Below are 19,115 nucleotides of genomic sequence, written 5' to 3'. Positions count from 1 at the left end.
TTATATTTTTAGTGTATTGAATTCAAATAAAAAAATCACATCATAAATAATAAAAATAACTTTAATTTAGTTGTAACTGAAATAATGAGTTCATTATTTCAAAACAAATAGGTACATAATAGATTTTCTTGGAACTGTACTGTACCATATTAAAGTAGTTATTACCATATTACTGTTGCCTTTGTTCTTGAGTTGTAGTTGTATATTACCCTGCGAACGTATTTCGCTTCAGGTAATCTTCTTATATTACACTCGTATATAGCCTCCTGGGACCCAACCGCCTTATACAATGACACAATTACTTACTTGATATAGCCCTGTGAATTGTAATGTGTTTTGTAGGTGACTGCCTAATGTCCTTCTATAAGCACCTTTAACGTACCCCCTGTAGAATCCTGAGATTTTTTTTTGCTACTGGTTCAGATTTGACTGTGTAACCTTGCTTACTTTAAAGCATAATTAAGTGGAAAAATCATTAAAAAAATATTATCACTAGGTTTCTATGGTTTTTTAATGTCCTTATAGAAGGACATACGGTTTCTATCCACTTAAGGCCCTGAAATACAATAAAGAAACTTTACCACAGAAAACTGTTTTGTAGGTGCTATTAGGTAGGAAAAAAAATCTAAATAGTATTTAATAATACATTTTAATTATAGGCTACAAAAACTCACAAAGTTTAGTCAGTATGATAAAACGATTTTACCAAATGGCCTATTGAAGTAATAAACTGTTTCAATCTAAAAGGAGTAAACTATAAGAAATAATAAAAGATAAATAGAATAATATATGAATAAAATATAGGCCTTATGTAGTATAAAACTTTAAACTGGCTGACCCGTATTTCGTACGAAACTTGACTGAATCTACTTTGAGTGGAAGGATGAGAAACAGTTTCGGTTTCCCATTAGACAAAGGTAAACATTACACTTAATACAGAACACTGATGTTTTCTTTCCACAGTTCTTTCTGCGACATCTTTTTTGCACTCCAGTTGTTACTTGTGGGAGGTGGATGGCGCCTCTTGTTCGTACTTCGATGGAAGGTGTTGCTACCTTTCTTCCATCCCCGACATCATGGACAGCGTCACATTCTTCAAGTTCAGATCCACAACTTTCGTTATCATCCTGAAGGTTTTGTTCGATCAGGCGTACACCAAATGCCAGTTTAAAAGCTCTGAATTGGGGGATGTCTTTTGGGCGGACATTTTGACTTCTCTTGAACTCTCTCATCTGCAGCCATGCATTAGACATTGCAAGGTCAAAAAAGTGCATTATGCACCTTATAGTCCACTTTTTAGTTTTGGAGCGGTTAGGGCAGTACGACATGATTCTGTCCGCCAGGTCAACTCCCCCCATATTCTTGTTATAGGAATTTATCACTGCCGGTTGACTAACAGTGATATATTTCTTTTCCTTTTTGTTCCACCTTTTTACCTGATGTTGTGGTTCTTTGCTTTCACTGGTTGACAGCATAGATACTGGCTTGTTATCCAGCCACTTAGTGACTGCCATTTTACCATCTTCCCGTACAGACACTTGACTGGAACCCCTTTCACTTTTCTTAAATTCCTTATCTGGGACCAAATCTGTATTTTTTGGTACTCTATTTTTCATTATGGTACCAGAACATCGAATACCTTGGTCAAGCAATGCATCTGCTAACTTTGTAGTAGTGAAGTAGCGATCAAAATACAAAGTATGGCCAGGAACTAATGAGCGAGATAAATACATCACTGCTGCTTCCCCAAGAGAAAATCCTTGGCTTGTTTCTTCAGGAAAAGTATTTTTTCCTTGATAAATTTTAAAATCGCAGATCACCCCATTTGGGTTTGCCAAAACAAACACTTTAAGTCCAACTGGGTTTGGCTTATTGGGGACGTACTGTTTCAGTGCACACGTACCTTGAAATGGCACCATCATTTCATCAACGCAAGTAGTGATTAAAGGACAAGAGTAGGGAGGGTGGAGGCGGTGGATAATTAGTGTAATTACTCTAATTAGTGTAATTACTCTAATTAGTGTAATTACTCTAATTAGTGTAAGTACTCTAATTAGTGTAATTACTCTAATTAGAGTAATTAGTCTAATTACTCCAATTATGCTAATTAAAAGTGATTAAATATTGCAATTTAATTAAATGAATAATTAAAAAATCTTTTTATGCAAATGATAATATAAATTATTATTAAGTAAATTTATAAACTCCCCCCACCCATCGTCTCTATCCGATCAAAAATGACATTTACAAATAGACACCTGGTGTCCATTAATCTTTTTCTAGTCTTATTGTCAATGATTTATATTTCCAACCTTTTGTGTGAACATCTGGCACTCAACAATATACATTCCATCGCCCCATTGTTATAATTTAACTTTCAACCTTTTGTGTGGACATCTGGCCCTACCTTTTGTGTGAACATCTGGCACTTAACAATAAACATTCCATTGCCCCATTGTTATAATTTAATTTTTCAACCTTTTGTGTGGACATCTGGCAGACACTTAAGGTTCCATTTTCCTTTGTCCACATGTAATTCCTGACTCCTTCCCCCTTCCCCTCCCCCTTTTTTTAATTCCGTGAGAATACTTAGTCTCAGGGCTTCCCACACTAATCCCAATAGGTTTTGTCACACAATGGATCCATCAATCCATATTCATTATCAATGTGTCACTTTACATTTGTTTTTCTTAGCTTTTTATATGTTTTTATATTTTTTCACTTTTATATTTCATGCTTCTATTTTTTTTTATTTTTTTATTTTTTTTTGCATTTTATATATATTTTTTTTTTTTACATTTATTTTATCGTACAGTACATCTTAACATCTATTTTAAAACTAATTTCGACGGTTCTGTTCTTCCTCTCGCTGTCGGAGTTCCGCATGGACATTATTATAATGTTGCATGAATCGATTATATTCATCCCATTGGGCTTCGTCTCTGGGTTGTCCGCTCCAATTAAAGACAATACTGTCATCGACATTTTGTTGCTCAACAATTAGTTTCTCAAATGATAATGTTTTTAATATTTTTCTGTCATACTCCGATTCAGCAGCAAATAAAGCACTAAGCAACTGTTTGTCGGAGATGTCTGTGGCAAAGGTGGATTGAGCCATAGCTACTATTCGGCGTTGTAAAGAAGAATGATCCAAGTGAATCTCCCAAAGCTTAGCACTAAATCCCCCCTCCCCATCCCCCTAACTCGGTTAGTCTCCTTCTAACCACACCCCTTCCTCACCATCCCCACCAACTTTCCCCTACTACCAAACATAGTGTACTAAAAGGAGCGACTATATATTGAATTATTTAGTTTTATTTATTCAACATGAACGAGAGTGCGAGACAAGTAATAAATGTTTCAATGAATAAATTTTGGCGATACAACCGTAAAAATAAGGATATGCGCAAGTTACTTTTAATTCAAAGTGTTCTCGATCGTGCGAGAGAAGCATTCTACGAGGAAGAGTTCAACGTAAAACAGAAACGAAAGAAGTAATTGATTTAAACATGAACCAATGTAGGAAAAAGAGTGTCTCTTTTACAAATCCTATTGTTACGGTATTTTACTTTACCGATTACGAAGATAGAAGGTGTTTCTCTTATTTAGACAGCTTCCGTTTTAAGCTCAAAATATTACAAACTGAAACAATTTTGCAAAAATATATGCTGCTAAGGATGCGACATATAAAAGAGTGTTTACATGCAGATCATACATTATGTTAAAAATATTTAGTTTGGTACCCCTGCGGATCATACATTATGTTAAAAATATTTAGTTTGGTACCTCTGTAAAATTAATCTCACATCGAGGACTAATAACTCGACGTTTGGTTAGTTGAAGCAGAGCAGTTGCACAGTACACATCGCAACAGAGAAAATGAACATTGCTTCCACATCCGAAACTATTGATGAATATATCCAATCATTCATGGAAGAACATGGATTGAACGACAACGCGTCTACCCAAACTCCAATTGCAATCAATGATAAAAGGAAGAAAAGATCGTTACCGAAAACCATTGCAGAAAAGTCAGGATGGGTGCCTAAACCACCAGCAAATTGTCCCATAATATCATGGGTGGAGAAAGACAATATGTACGCAGTACAAAATCCAGAAAACAAAGGTTCTCTACTTTTAAAAATGGAATTGTATGACGGTAATAATATGAAGTACATGTGCGGTTTATTTTTGGACAAAGACAGTGAAATGTACGAGAGTGTTAATACAGTGATTGAAAAAATAGAAAACATGTGGATAGACAAAACAACAGGAGTGCCAAAACTTCCAGGTTTAACTCAAACAGTTACGACTTGCAAAAGTCTCAACACATCAGATAAGAAGCGAGTAGTGCGTAAAAAACAAAAGATTGATGCATAGAAACCTCTGAGTGATCAATCATGGTAGAACACCTGCCTACACACCTGTCTACACACCTGCCCAGAACACCTGCCTACACACCTGCCAGAAATACAACCCCTAATCCCCTCCCCTTCATCGGCGAGTTTAAAAAGCCGAACACTTTCACAGTGAGTATCATTCTTCGCTAGTTCACCAGTCAGTTAGATCAGACCTCTACAAGATGGACACTGTCATCCCACAGAGCATTGAGCAGGAGCAGCAGCAGCAGCAGCAGCCGACTTCCTACGTCACACTTAGACCTATAGAGTCCATGCTGTCCACTACATCGATGCTATCAGCCGCACCAATGGATCTCAAAGACGCACTCAACTCATGCAAGTCCAACAACCCCACATACACCAGAGTTGGCGACCTGTTGGCGGAAGTGCCCTATTTAATCACATTGATTGAGAGGGTTAAATCTCCATACGGCGAGACAGTCGTTGTGATCCTGGAGGGCCAAACCGGAGACGACTTCTATCTGCGCGTGTATCTACCGAGACGTTTCAACGCTGCGCTGGGCGATTCAGACATCGAACGCTACAACAACGGGTTTGGTGACCGTCTTCGCTTGGTGAAGCACGAAGCCCGTGGAGGTAGCAGATTCACTCCATTGGAGTTTGTGTAAATATTCTAATGTAAAGCAAGAAACTTTTAGAAATATGTTTAAATAACCTTTATACATTTTGATAGTTTTCGTAAGCATTAAACATTATAATATATAATCAGTTGTATTGATTTACATAAACCTCAACCAATATTATACTTAAGTATTAAGGAAGGTGTTTGGTATCAGTACCAATTATGAGTTTGAAGTGGTCACATCCTTTCTCTACCATTGTAGCAGGACCGTCAGGTAGTGGAAAGTCAGTATTTGTTTCAAAGTTTATTGATAATGTAAGAGAAATGAGTGATACAAAATTTGTTAAGATATCCTGGTATTATGGTACTGGAGGTGGTGTAGGTAATACAAAAGCTACCAATATAAATTACATAGAAGGTCTTCCTATTTTAGAAGACTTTGATGGTAAAGATCCAACTCTTGTGGTTATAGATGATATGATGCGTGAAGCAAACAATACAGTAGTTGATCTATTTACCAAAGGATGTCATCATAGGAATATAAGTGTATTTTTTATAACTCAAAATATTTTTCACCAGGGGCGGGGACAGAGAGACATATCATTAAATGCTCACTATCTGGTTTGTTTTAAAAATCCTAGGGATAAAATGCAGATTAGGTGTTTAGCAAGACAGATTTATCCTGAAAATCCAAAGTTTATAGAGGAAGCATATACCGATGCTACTAGTAAACCACATGGTTATCTACTCATAGACTTGAAACAAACAACACCCGATGATATGCGAATACAGAGTTGTATTTTTCCCGATGATGAAAAAAATTTTGTGTACATACCAAAAAATAAGAAAAACTAACACCTCCATTCACTTTAGTTGTCATCATGGTGTGTTTGAAGAAGGACAGAGCTCTACTTGAGGCTTTAATACATGCAACTCCAAAGGAGCGCAAAACACTGTTGAAGGTGTGTGATATAAGTCGCATTCACGCAATATGCGAGTGTGTTCACAATTTGTTGCGTGGTAATGTACCTATATCGGATATAAGTAAAAGAAAGTTGAGTAAACACAAGTCTACCCTTCGTTTAATTGTGAAACGAGGCGAAGGATGGGCCAAAAAACGCAAGTTTTTAGTTCAACAAGGAGGTGGATTTATCATTCCATTATTACTGAGCACAGTATTACAAGCAGTTGCACAATCAGATCTCACTAGATAAAAATCTCATAACGTAAAAAATTCTGATCATTCCATTTCTGGACTCCGAACGGAAAGCTTTGATGAACATAACCAGGGTATAATGGAACACGCAAGAAAAATGGTTATTGTACCACAAGAATTGATTGACAAATTTCAATCATTTGATTCTAGCCAAAAGTCAGCTAAACGAGCGTATAAGAGTTTGGATGATGAAATGGAAGAGATCATGAAAAATAAAAGATTCGATGATAGTGAGAAGTGGAAGTTATACAATCAAGTTTTACAGAGATTTTTAAATTTAGCATCAAACAAGCGTAAACCAATTAATATTCCAATTGTAAATACAACATTTACTGACCAAACACAGCGACAACCACTACAGGAAGAGTGGAATGAGGAACCTCAAACTCACTATATTCCGCCTAATCAAATAGAGGAAATTACTGGATCCTTTAGCAAGGCGTATCAGAACGATGCACGTAGCCTATTACGTTTCATGATACGCAATGGAAGTCCAATTAGTTGGGATAATAATCTTGAACTGTATATAGATGGTAAAAAGATTCCTGGCTCCAACATTGTGGACTTAACACATTACGTTGTAAGAGCACGTTCAGCCCAATCATTACCAGAAGGTGCTCGCACATTGTTGAACGTGTTGAAACAAATGAACGTTCCTAAGGAATATTTCCATAACAGAAGAGCATTACAACATTTGACTGATGATCCAGATGCAGAGATTCCACCTTCACCCCTTGCAGATGATGAAGTACCGTTACGCAGGACTCCAATGCGTGATCGTTTACGTTCTAGAGAAAGAAGAAACATAGTCAATCAATCATTTTTGGAATCACTTGATAATTGGGAACCGTACGAGCCGTAAGTGTAATGGAACAATTGTATTATGATCCGAACCATCCTGCCTCATACGGTGGTATTGCACCGCTGGTGCGAGCGGCAAAAAAGAATCAAATATCCAAGAGTGATGTTATTAATTGGTTACAAACACAAGACACTTACACTTTGCATAAGCCCGTGCGCAAACGGTTTACACGCAACCCGTACATAGTTTTTCGACCATACGAACTCTGGCAAGCAGATCTTAATGATATGCGTGGACTCAGTAAGTACAATGATGGTGTCAACTACCTATTAACTGTAATTGACGTATTCAGTAAACGTTTATATGTCAGAGCATTGAAACGAAAAGGAGGCGCAGAAGTATCCAGTGCATTTGAGGATATTTTTAAAGAATCAGTTATAACACCAAAATGCTTACAATCTGACAAGGGGAGTGAATTCACTGGCAAACAGACCAAACAAATATTTAAAAAATATAACATAAAATATGTTACTACACAAAACCCCGATGTCAAGGCCAGTGTTGTAGAACGTGTGAACCGTACGTTGAAAAGTCGAATGTGGAGATACTTGACTTGCAAAAACACATATCGATATATCGATGTGATTGACCAAATGGTTAACGCATACAACAACAGTTCGCACAGAAGTTTGGGAAACGGATTATCTCCACTCGATGTGGACTCCAGTGATGAAAAAGTAGTATACAGTGTTTTTAAGCATATGTTTAAAAAAATGCCACAACGAGTTAAGCCAAAACTAAAAGATGGTGATACTGTACGCATAGCCAAGGAAAAAGGAACATTTGCAAAAGGTTACGAAACCAATTGGAGTAATGAAGTATTTTTAATTCATCGAGTTAACACATTGATGCCATTACCGTTGTACTCTATCACCGACCTCAATGGTCAAGAATTGAAAGGTCAGTTCTATGAACATGAATTACAAAAAGTAACAATCCCTAGCGATTACTTATTCAAGATTGATAAAATACTAGACAATCAGGGACGTGGGCGCAGTAAGCGTTACCTTGTCAAGTGGGAAGGATACGGAGACGAGTTTAACTCTTGGGTGCGATCACAAGACTTAAAAAATGTGTAACAACATCAGTAGCAACAACAACCAATTTTTCTTGACATTACCCAGTAACAGTTCAATGGATTATTTCCCAAATAATACAGTGTCCACTTATACCACACATTTGTCGAAACAAGTTCGCTTGGAAGGAGGTGGCAACGAATGGGAAATGTCTTTAGTAGAGGCTCATTATCCATGTTCATTTCCATCAGTGATCAATAATTCGTTCATATCATTTACATATGAATCTATTTTAGCACGCACTGCACTTACTGATAAAGAAGAAATTGTGATCAAAGTCAAACCTGAATATTATAGGAATATCAATAATTTATTAAATTATATCAACAATTATGAGGATGTGTACGAACATTTGGAATTTAAATATGACATGGATCTGGACCGAGTCAAAATAAGACTTTTCAACTCAAATATAACCGAAATTAAATTAAGTAAAACGTTATCTTTACAACTAGGGTTCGATCCCCTTCAAGAGAATTTATTGAGTAAAGACAATTATGTCAGCGAAATCCATAGTTTGTGGGCACCGAATCTGAACATGGGACTTCCGGCCCACATGTATGTTTATTGCGATCTAGTTGAGCCACAAATGGTTGGTGATACTACTGCGCCACTCTTGAAGATTGTTAACATAGACAGAGAGAGTTATTTTCACGGGGCTTACAATTCAGTGACTTACACTACTCCTCATTATGTGCCTTGTATGAAAACCACGTTTGAAACTATAGAAATCGACTTAAGGGATCATACGGGAGGAAAATTACCATTCATGTTTGGGACGTCGTACGTGAAACTACATCTTAGAAGAGCTCAGGATTAATAACAATGCTCAATTCAAAGGATCCTTATATGATGTACTACCATCGACAGCAGCAGAATCAAAAACATTTACAGGTCGGGGGCACTATTGACCAAGTATTTCATGGAGCATCATTCCAGAGAGGTCATGGTGTGGGTAGTTTTCTTGGTGGTATGTTCCGTACCATTGCACCGTTACTCAAGTCTGGAGCAAGAGCATTAGGGGAAGAGGCTCTGAGATCAGGATTCAGATTTTTGGGTGATATTACAACCGGTGGTATGAACCCCAAAACAGCAGCCAGCACAAGACTAAAAGACTTCACAGGTTCGCTTAAACGTAAATCTGACGAACAATTTGATCGTGTGCTACACGGTGGGGGTATTTGTTCTAAGAGACGTCGCGTTACGCGCAGGAATTCCGCAAAACGCGTCATGCGTGGTAATGGTGCCGGTAGTCGTTTGGTTCGTGTCACCCCTCAGTCATTAGCGAAGCTCCTTAGAGGCAAGTCGTCATCATTGTCCATGAGACGTCCCATCGCTAAACTTAAAAGGAAGAAAGTGTCCAAAGGTAGGAAGAAAGTGTCTAAAGGTAGGAAGAAAGTGACTAGAGGTAGGAAGAAGGTATATACAGCCGGGAAACAGATTAAGAACCGTAAGAGTAGGAGGAGGAGATCATCAGTTAAAACTACAAAAGCAAAGAGAGATATTTTCGACTTCTAATTACATCTTCAAACTATTGTTATAATGTCTTTTTTACATCAGAAATCTTGTGAATGTGTGAAAACCGAACTGGACTTGTTCTCCTTACCACCTACTCAGACTAGTATTGAAAACGGGAAATGGGTTCAGTACAAACCAATCTCAACTCTAACCAACGATTCACCTATTGAGTTTGTTGTGCCAGGCAATGGCGATGAATACACTGACCTATCACAAACGCTGATTCATATCACCGCTGCAATTGTTAAGTCTACAGGAGCAGAAATTACAGATGATGCGGAAGATAAAAAAGTTGGTCCAGTCAATAATTGGTTACATTCGCTATTTAGTCAAGTGGATATGAGTATGAATCAGAAACTTGTAACACCACAAAATAATACCTATGCTTATCGGGCGTACATTGAGACATTGCTAAATTATGGATATGATGCTAGGAAATCACATTTATCATGTAGTTTGTGGTCAGCAGATTATACTGGGAAAATGGATGATTGTCAAGATGGAAATGAAGGTTTGAAAGAAAGGCGCATATTTACATCAAAAAGTGAAGAAGTTGACATGATTGGGCATTTGCATGTGGATATGTGCAACCAAAATAAATTCCTACTAAACGGTGTGGAATTACGATTTAAATTTATCAGAACAAAAGACACGTTCTCAATTATGGCGCATGATGGTGCTTATAAAGTGATGATTACTGAAGCTAACCTATGGGTACGAAGATGTAAAGTCAGTCCTACCGTTTTGTTGGCGCACAACCATACTCTCCAATCAGCTACAGTCAAATACCCAATCACTAGAGTGGATGTTAAAACGTTTACTCTTCCCACCGGTATAAGGAACAAGACTCTTGACAATGTATTTTTGGGTCAAGTACCCAAACGAATTATTGTTGGTATGATCACTAATGCCGCATATAATGGGGATTTCACTAAGAATCCGTTCAACTTTCAACATTTTAAAACAAACTTTTTCTCATTGTACGTTGACGGTGAGCAAATACCAGCTAAACCGCTACAGCCTAAGTATGAAGGAGCTGATAACAAGGGGAAATACGTTATGGCATATCACAGTCTTTTTTCAGGCTCTGGCATTCACTTTAAGGATACTGGTATTCTAATAGGAAGAAAGGACTATGACGAAGGGTATTGCCTAATGGCTTTTGACCTAACACCAGATTTATCGGCTAGTGATTCCACACATTGGAATCTGGTACGCAACGGATGTGTTCGCGTTGAAATCGGATTTGACGATGCACTCACAGAAACTGTCAATTTTCTGGTATATGCAGAATTCGATAATGTAATTGAAGTCGACCGTCATCGCAATGTCTCTGTGGACTTTGGTGGTTAGACCCAATGAGTTTAGTATTTATGAATCACTCACACAGGATGGATCGTTTACGCAGAAAGCTGCGCAAAAGTAATCAGTCAGCACCTATTATTGTGGATATTCAATGTTTCAAGGATAATAAAAACGAATATATTCTGAAGGAGGTTTGCGTCTTGGATGGGGACACGGGTGTTTTACTCATGCATCATATTGCTAAACCACCTTACAATCAATCAGAGTTGTCAGACAACAAGCTGAAGGAAAGCTACTGGCTCACAAAACACTGTCACGGTCTACAATGGGAAGATGGTGATATTCCATTTTATGAACTACACAACAAATTGACTGATTGTATTTCAAACCATTCCACTGTATTCGTTAAAGGATTGGAAAAAAAGGAATATTTAAAACGAAATCACGTTGCGGAATTTGTCACTACTAATATAATTGATGTGACAAATATTGGTTGCGGATCAATATCATCAATGAACAATCTGATGTCAACAAACATTGTGCGCTGTCATAATCATAACTCAACAAACGTGCGTTGTGCACTGACCAACTGTATCTCGTTACGTGGCTGGTTACACTTAACAACTAAGATTAATAAAGATGAGGATACCTACTTTTGCTCTTGTTTTAGCTCTACTAGTACTTCTACTGTTGCCACCACTGTTGGTTATGATACAGTAGAATGAATACATTACAAATTGAAACATATCTATCTAAACTACCTGTACATAACGTTGGTGTTTATGCGGCTGATCATTTGCCTCGATTTATCTCCCCATCTACAGCTCTGATTGTAAACACTGATCCACACAGTGAAAGTGGAACTCATTGGGTGGCATTTTACTTGGATGAAGATTATAATGATGGAAGAGGAATTATTGAATTCTTTGATAGCTACGGACAACCACCACATCTTCACTTTTACCAAGGGTTCCTGAGACGTAACGCTCGTCGTTACTTGTACAACGAACACCGTCTTCAAAGTGATGACTCACAAGTATGCGGTCACTATTGTTTGGTTTATCTATACTTACGAATATGTTATGGATTAAAGATGGCAGACTTTGTGCAGCTCTTCTCTGAAGACACACCCACTCTTCACAATGATTTACTAATTGAAAGACTTTTTAAATATTTTTACTTAAAAAACAATAATATTTAAGAGTATTGAAAATGAAAATTAGCATTGTATTTTAGTACTGAATAAATGTAGTCAATTGCATTTTGTTGTTGTTTTTCTTTTTATATTTTCCTTATGACTCTGTCTCTTAAGCTGTACGTTTCTGGATATAAAAGTGCGAAATGAATTTCCTTATAATTTAGACTATGTTTAGGAAATAAAAATAACAAGAATATAACAGTATTTGTACTTTATTTACAATAAGATACATAGAATGGATTTTTTTAAATTACACAGAATGCTAGAAGTTTACATAGTGTAAGAAATATTTACATTAGCCAAGAATATAATATAGGTAGAATGGTTTAGTTCAAAATTATACTGAATACTAGAAGTAATACTCTTGAAAAAAAAACATTAATATTTAAGAGTATTATAAATTAAAATTAACATTGTATTTTAGTACTGAATAAATGTTGTCAATTATAATTTGTTATCGTTTTATTTTATATTTTCCTTTTTTTGAAATAAAAATAACAAGAATATAACAGTATTTGTACTTTATTTACAATAAGATACATATAATGGATCATTTTTTAAATTACACAGAATACTAGAAGTGCACATAGTGTAAGAAATATTTACATTAGGAACATAATAAATATTACATTACTTAATAACAATATTTACACAAAGATAGGTAAAATGGATTAGTTAAAATTGTACTGAATGCTAAAAGTGTTCATAAGAAATATTTACATTAGTCAAGGATGTAACAATAAACATTGTGATATATTTTTGACACTAATATGGAATTAATTCAGTCAATTTCTATTAGCTCTATTGCTAGTGGTTGTACCGGAATAATTGGAGCTTCGGGCAATGGTGGTGGTCTTGGGGGAATTGCATAGTGACCCCAGGGAAGCGTATTGATCCCATCTTCTGGCATTACATACCGTTTGTCGTCAAATGCTCCCAAAGAGCGCTTCTGTACCACAACTGTGTACAGAATATGGTGTCGACTCTGAAAACGTTGATTGTTTGTACTCTTTGTAGTTTTGTTGTACAAACATTCGATGTAGTCCTGGATGGTAAGATCACGCTTTACGACTGATCGATTAACTCCTTTCGCTTTCTTCACAGGCGGTGGTGCACATATGGCTTTATTTTCATTGTTGGCTTCTGGCGTACATGTTAAAATACTATATGTTAAGCAGTACAGTTTTGCCATTAATCCAACAAACATCTTAATTGCTACACCTGCGGCCTCGTCCTTAAACTTCCCGAGTACTCTAGCGTTTCGAGCGTCATAACATATGTGGTTATGGGGGTAGTTACTCGTATCGAAGTCGTCCAAGTGTTCTAGCATGTCACGGTAAACATTTCTGGTACAAATACGATATTTAATCCCGTCTGTATCAATATATGCCATTCTTAATCTTTCGATGCCGTATCGTTCTACCATTTTGTAGTGGAAGCCGTACATCCACATTTTGCTATGATCCAGAATTACCATTCCCGCGTATACTGGTTTGTTTAAAACAACCCGCACTTTTGCCATGTGGAGTAAGGCAAGGTTTTCCTTGTACCAGGTGCGATCAGTGAAATTTGACTTGGCAACATATTTGGTATATTTATGGCGACATGATATGATTTTCATGTTTTGGTGTTTACGCACATTCTGGAGACTCATCCCATAGACAGCATTCACCATCAATTTAAACAATTCTACTTCGAATTTATTGTTTGCACGCTGCCTAAGTTCTGTATTTAGCGTCACGTATGGCTTCAACCATGGTGATTGTTTGAAACGTAGAACTCTGTGGATTTGTCTAATACGTAATCCATTCTCCAAAGCTTGTTGAAGGTACCGATAGTGAATAACGTATTTATCCTTATCCAAGAGAGTAGTCATCAATTTCTCTGACTGCCCTGCTCCACTATTAATAATGTCCTCGGATGAGTATGGTAATTGACATACTGGTGTCTTTCGCACCTCAGGACAGAAAGGTAGGTCACGATGTTTATCATGTAGTGCAGGATCTCTAGGATACTCTAGGTCGACTTCCAACACATATCCATAGTCACCATCTGATGGGATTCTCTCAATTACCAATTCATTACACTCCTCGGGTGATAACCATTCAAATTGAGCGTATGGAAGTGATTCTGACATTGCCAATCCATAAAGATTATTGGCGTCGTAGTACATGATAAATGTATCATCATTATTCTCACTATCAACACAATTTTCACTTGTTGATGCGTTCTGACCGTTTCGATCACCGCCTAACTCTTCCATCCTAGTGTACTTATTGTTGGCAGTGACGTGTCTCGTAACGCATTGTGTTATTCCTCCTCGAATTCCCTTCTCAAAAAATAAATACATATCGACATCTTGAAGGGTATCGAGAACCACACCAGTTTTAAATAACATCACATCCCAAGCGTATGATGGTAAGGTCAAGTAATGCGCTGGATCCAATCCATAATGTGTTAAACACATTTCCCTAAAACCCTCGAACACGTCTGCCAGTAGAAGGACATCAGTCATCAGGTATATATCAGCATATTGTCCGAGCGTTGTACAATTGAATTTATCCCATACTTTTTGGGCGTGGGAGTAGTCTTCTGCACTCACGTCTTCTCCAAAAACTTCCTTAGGCGGTAAATCATTTTCCTCCAGTGCCTCCAAAGACGTAATGTGTTCGTATGGAAACACACCTTTTCTTCTCAGAAGATCAAATTCTTCTTGATCAGGGTAGCGTGATTTAGTAATCTTTAATTTGTCAACCGGCAGGATACCAGCCAATGTGCCCAATGCTTTTGAAAGAAGACGATACGAATCAACAAACTGTAGCTGAATGCTACCTTGGCGACCGGCTCCTGGATATTTAAATCTTTTGGAGAAAGTAATAAATTTCTCCTCTGTGTTTGCAAGCACCTCAATGTTTCCTTTATCAATGGATAACTCTCTGACTATAAAATGAGCGTCATAGTTTGATAGGTTGTGTAGGTAAATGTGAATTCTTTCCTGCTCTTTGTGCCGAAGGTTACAGGATCTATGTGCTGCTCCCCTATAGATGTATGGAGGCGAATGTTGATGATCCCTGACCCGAGGATCGGCGTCAGTAAATACATTTTTGCAAATATAACAAATTGTTTCCTGAAGGAAGTTAATTTGATCTTGAGGTGTTAATTGTGGAGGATCATTTGGGATGCGTTGTCCATAAAGAATATCTCCAATTTTCTTAACGTCATCCCTTACGGAGTTTATAAAATGTTTAGCAGCATCCTCGCCTCTATACAACCGTAGTTTGGAGAATGTTGTGTTTGTTGGATCATTATCGTCTGTGTCTCCATCGACAATGTTCCTATGGTCGTCACGAATATAGTAAGCATATGCATATGGCTGATGGACATTCCTGGCATTTGGCATTTCCCGAGGTATACGGTTTGTCGCTCCTCTTGCCGCTGCAGGATCCCATGCTGGAGGTTGGACTGTTGGAGGAGGATTGAGTGGATCGTTATCATACGGTACAAGCAAACATTCAAAATCGGCATAAATTGTAAACCTACTACGTTGAGTACGCTCAAATCGATTAAATTTTATATGTTTTTCCTCTGAAACATCAGTCCTCAATGGAGCGTGTGCGTAACAGTATCGTTTATGTTCTGTGAGACGGTCGGCTCCTCTGAGGCCTAGCTTGGTTGGACGTTCGTCGAAGTAAGCAAAGCATCTTTTGCATATATGAACACGACCTTCGTGACGAGTCAATTGTCTACAAACCAACCTCTCAAAGTTCTTAATTAAAGCGTAGTGCGTTGTTTCCTCGTTGGTTAGGAAAAGCAAGTCAAAATGGTTTTCTAGCTCTTGACCTGAAACTCGAAGTGGGTAGACAATGTGTTCACTAACAGCAGGAACATTTTTCTTTTTCTTTATGTCCAAGCCATAAACGTTAACGCTTACACCAGGGTTGTTATGTTCAAATTTTCGAATTTGGTCCAGACTAACTGGAAAATTTAAAGTGTTAAAATTTAGATTTGCTCTTGCCCTTACATCTGCAGTGAAACTGTTGGGGGTGAGATGAGTATTAAGTGGGTTGTCAATAAATTTTGAAAGGATAGCATATTCAAAACAACGATGATCCGCAATATTTCGCACATTAACCACAGCTTTTTTCATTGCGATATCATGAGGTAACAGGATAAAGGAGCTACCTCTGAGAGGATTGTACACATTGATTCTAACTTGGAGATCTAGAACCCTAACAAAGCTCCATCCCGATCCTTTCATTTCGCAAGTTTCCTTTTCCAACAATAATTTATTTATAAACTCTTGAACAATTTCATCTACGTTTGATGCTTGAAACATTGGCACATTTTTTGTTTTAAAAGAACGCCTACAAGTTTCGTTATGAATATTTGTAAATTCACATTCAACAAATAAATTGGCTTTAATGGATTTGATGCGGTTTAACGTTCGTTGAATAAGTGTAATTACCTTTTCAAATACATTTGACAGAAATTCTTGAAGCGAGACAAACTCTTCCGCTGGTTCAATGAGACGGTACGATTTCAATCGTCCACGAAAAGCTGTCTCAAATTCCTCAAATCCCTCTGGCACTATGTCATCGTGGGGAGTAGGAGCGTTGACGTCATCTTGATCATCAATCACTGAGTCGTTTGACGATGTTGAAGTGGCAGGGGAAGCAGGTTCTTGGAGAGCTGAGCTTGGTCCAAATTGTAGCGGTTTCTGGTTCTTTTGGCATGAAAACAGTTTGTGTTTACGTAGGGCATCTGGTCTTTTGAACACACTGCCACAGTGATCACACACAATACCTGTAACAGGATTCATCTGTGCATTAGAAATGTGAAATATAAATTGATTAAGTCTCGAGAATGTCATTATTGAAAATATATATCGGGATTTTGTTATTAAATATAAAGTTAAATAAAAATAAAAAAGAACTTAATGGATTTATAAGTCTTTAATATAATTTAATTATAATTGAAAGAAACATAAGGTTATTTGTACAAACATTATTAATTATCTAGTAACCGACCTTTAAACAAACCGAGCTACAACGAAAAAGTCGATTATATAGTTTGTATACAAAAGCTATACAATTAAAGTTTATAGTTTTCAAATAATATATTAAAAATTCTTCAATACAGACATATCATTAACTGAAAGTGATAATTAAACTATTCATGAAAATAAAAATTATTTTTATTTGTATATGGTAATGATATGGAAATGATATGGAAATGATATGGAAATGATATGGAAAATAAAATGAAAGGAAATCAATTAAAAGTGTAAGTAAATATGTGTTACCTGTAGGGTTGTTTTCTATAGGAAATGAAGCTGCACTGGATGAAGGTAGTCTGGGGTCTGTCATTGACGCAGTATTTCGATTTGCTTGACATGAATACGCCTTGTGTCGACGTAGGGCGTCGGATCTTGTGAACACTTTGTTACACTGATCACACACATTGTCTGTAACAGGATACATAATACACGTTAGAAAAGAAATTATTTAGATTATTTATTGTCTTTCCAGTGGAAAGAACTAGAAATATTTAATTATTGAACTATTGATACCTTAGCCTTTGTTCTTACAGACAGATGTTATTCCTCCAGCACAATTTCGCCCATAATAATCCCAACCTCAATAGTAGCCAAGCAACTTAAACAAAATCCTACCCACGAAAACGCATTTCCTGATTCATTAACAGTTCTAAACCAGATTCATTAAAAACAATAACTAAAGTACAAGAGAACTACCAAATTTACAAACACATCAACAATGGACCTAACAACCTACTTAACAAAAAGAATAGTATAACTATTCAGTAATTTTTGAAACCATTTATAACATGGAAAATTCAACACCAAACGGCAACAATGTAAATCTAAGAACGAATTGGCAACCCCGCTATAGTGAAAGTTCCCTGCCCCAACAAAGCATAGCCTTTCAACCTGCAAACCATCCCTTCTCGGCAGTAGGTCAGAGTCAGTGAACAAAGACATTGTCATTGTACCCTACAGGTGTCCGTTGTGCGTTCTCGCTCGCATTCGCGAAGTCGCCGCGACGTGAGTGTGTCCTCTTAGTGATGTGTGTGTTGGTGATGTGTGTTGGTGATGTGTGTAAATATCGATGTGGCGAAATATATTGGAGGATAACATCTGTATGCAATAACAAAGGCTAAGGTAACAATAGCTCAATAATTAAATAGAAATTATTTGTTACTAATACCTTAAAATGTTATAGGCTAACTGATAAGACTTGGAATAATTTTATAAATAAATTTAAATAGAAATAGGACGTATGTATATTTCATAGTTATTTTTAATTATCTAGCGCCATCATAATCGACCTAATTTAAATCAATGATTTGTTTTTGTATTCATTGCGTAAGTTTTGATTTTCCAATAGAGCATTTATAGTCTTTTTCATGACGAATATTTAATTATATTAAACATAATACTGTTTATAGTATTCAAATAATTAATATAAAAATTACATAGTATAATCGAGTTACCTGTAATGTTGTTTTCAACAATCGTATCTGGTGCGCTAGACGGTCCGGGTCTCGGGTCTTCTCTAAACGCAGGATTCTCCGGTTGGAAGGGTAATGGACGATGAACTATCATAATATGATATTGAAGGTCTTCCTCCCTGGTGAACCTGGTTCCGCAATTGGAGCATGCGATAACATCACCACCGTGAGCAGTCCTGCTGTGGCGTAGAAGATTGTCTCTTCGTGTAAAACTTGCGTCGCACAACATGCACGAAAATCGCTTTCTAGTGGAGTTCTCCATTGTCTGAAAATTAAACCATGATGTATAAGTTTACACTCTATAATGGTAATGAATATTGAATCATTTTTATTTGGCACTAATATTTAGTATATGCTTCTAAAACCCTTACGGGAAATCTCCTACCTTTTAAACAACGAGAATGTTAATTTTATAATAACCTGTAATTC

The 19,115-nt window shown here is 36.9% G+C and overlaps 3 protein-coding genes across 4 annotated transcripts in view; 1 reads left to right on the top strand and 2 right to left on the bottom strand.

Annotated features, from left to right (window-relative positions):
- LOC128992032 (dynein regulatory complex subunit 2) overlaps positions 1 to 19,115 on the top strand; it is a 127,977-nt gene that overhangs the window by 38,937 nt on the left and 69,925 nt on the right. The window lies entirely within an intron of this gene.
- Positions 1 to 19,115, bottom strand: part of LOC128992205 (uncharacterized) — a 110,688-nt gene that overhangs the window by 82,391 nt on the left and 9,182 nt on the right. The window lies entirely within an intron of this gene.
- Positions 867 to 1,616, bottom strand: LOC128999121 (piggyBac transposable element-derived protein 3-like). The gene has a single exon (XM_054425485.1). The coding sequence runs from the start codon at positions 1,614 to 1,616 to the stop codon at positions 867 to 869; it is 750 nt and encodes a 249-aa protein (XP_054281460.1).

The sequence above is a fragment of the Macrosteles quadrilineatus genome, unplaced genomic scaffold (assembly GCF_028750875.1).
Source record: "Macrosteles quadrilineatus isolate MER2022 unplaced genomic scaffold, UCM_ALF_1.0 Scaffold_1__1_contigs__length_201487025, whole genome shotgun sequence".
Taxonomy (NCBI): Eukaryota; Metazoa; Arthropoda; class Insecta; order Hemiptera; family Cicadellidae; genus Macrosteles; species Macrosteles quadrilineatus.
This window is presented reverse-complemented; position numbering and strand designations above follow the sequence as displayed.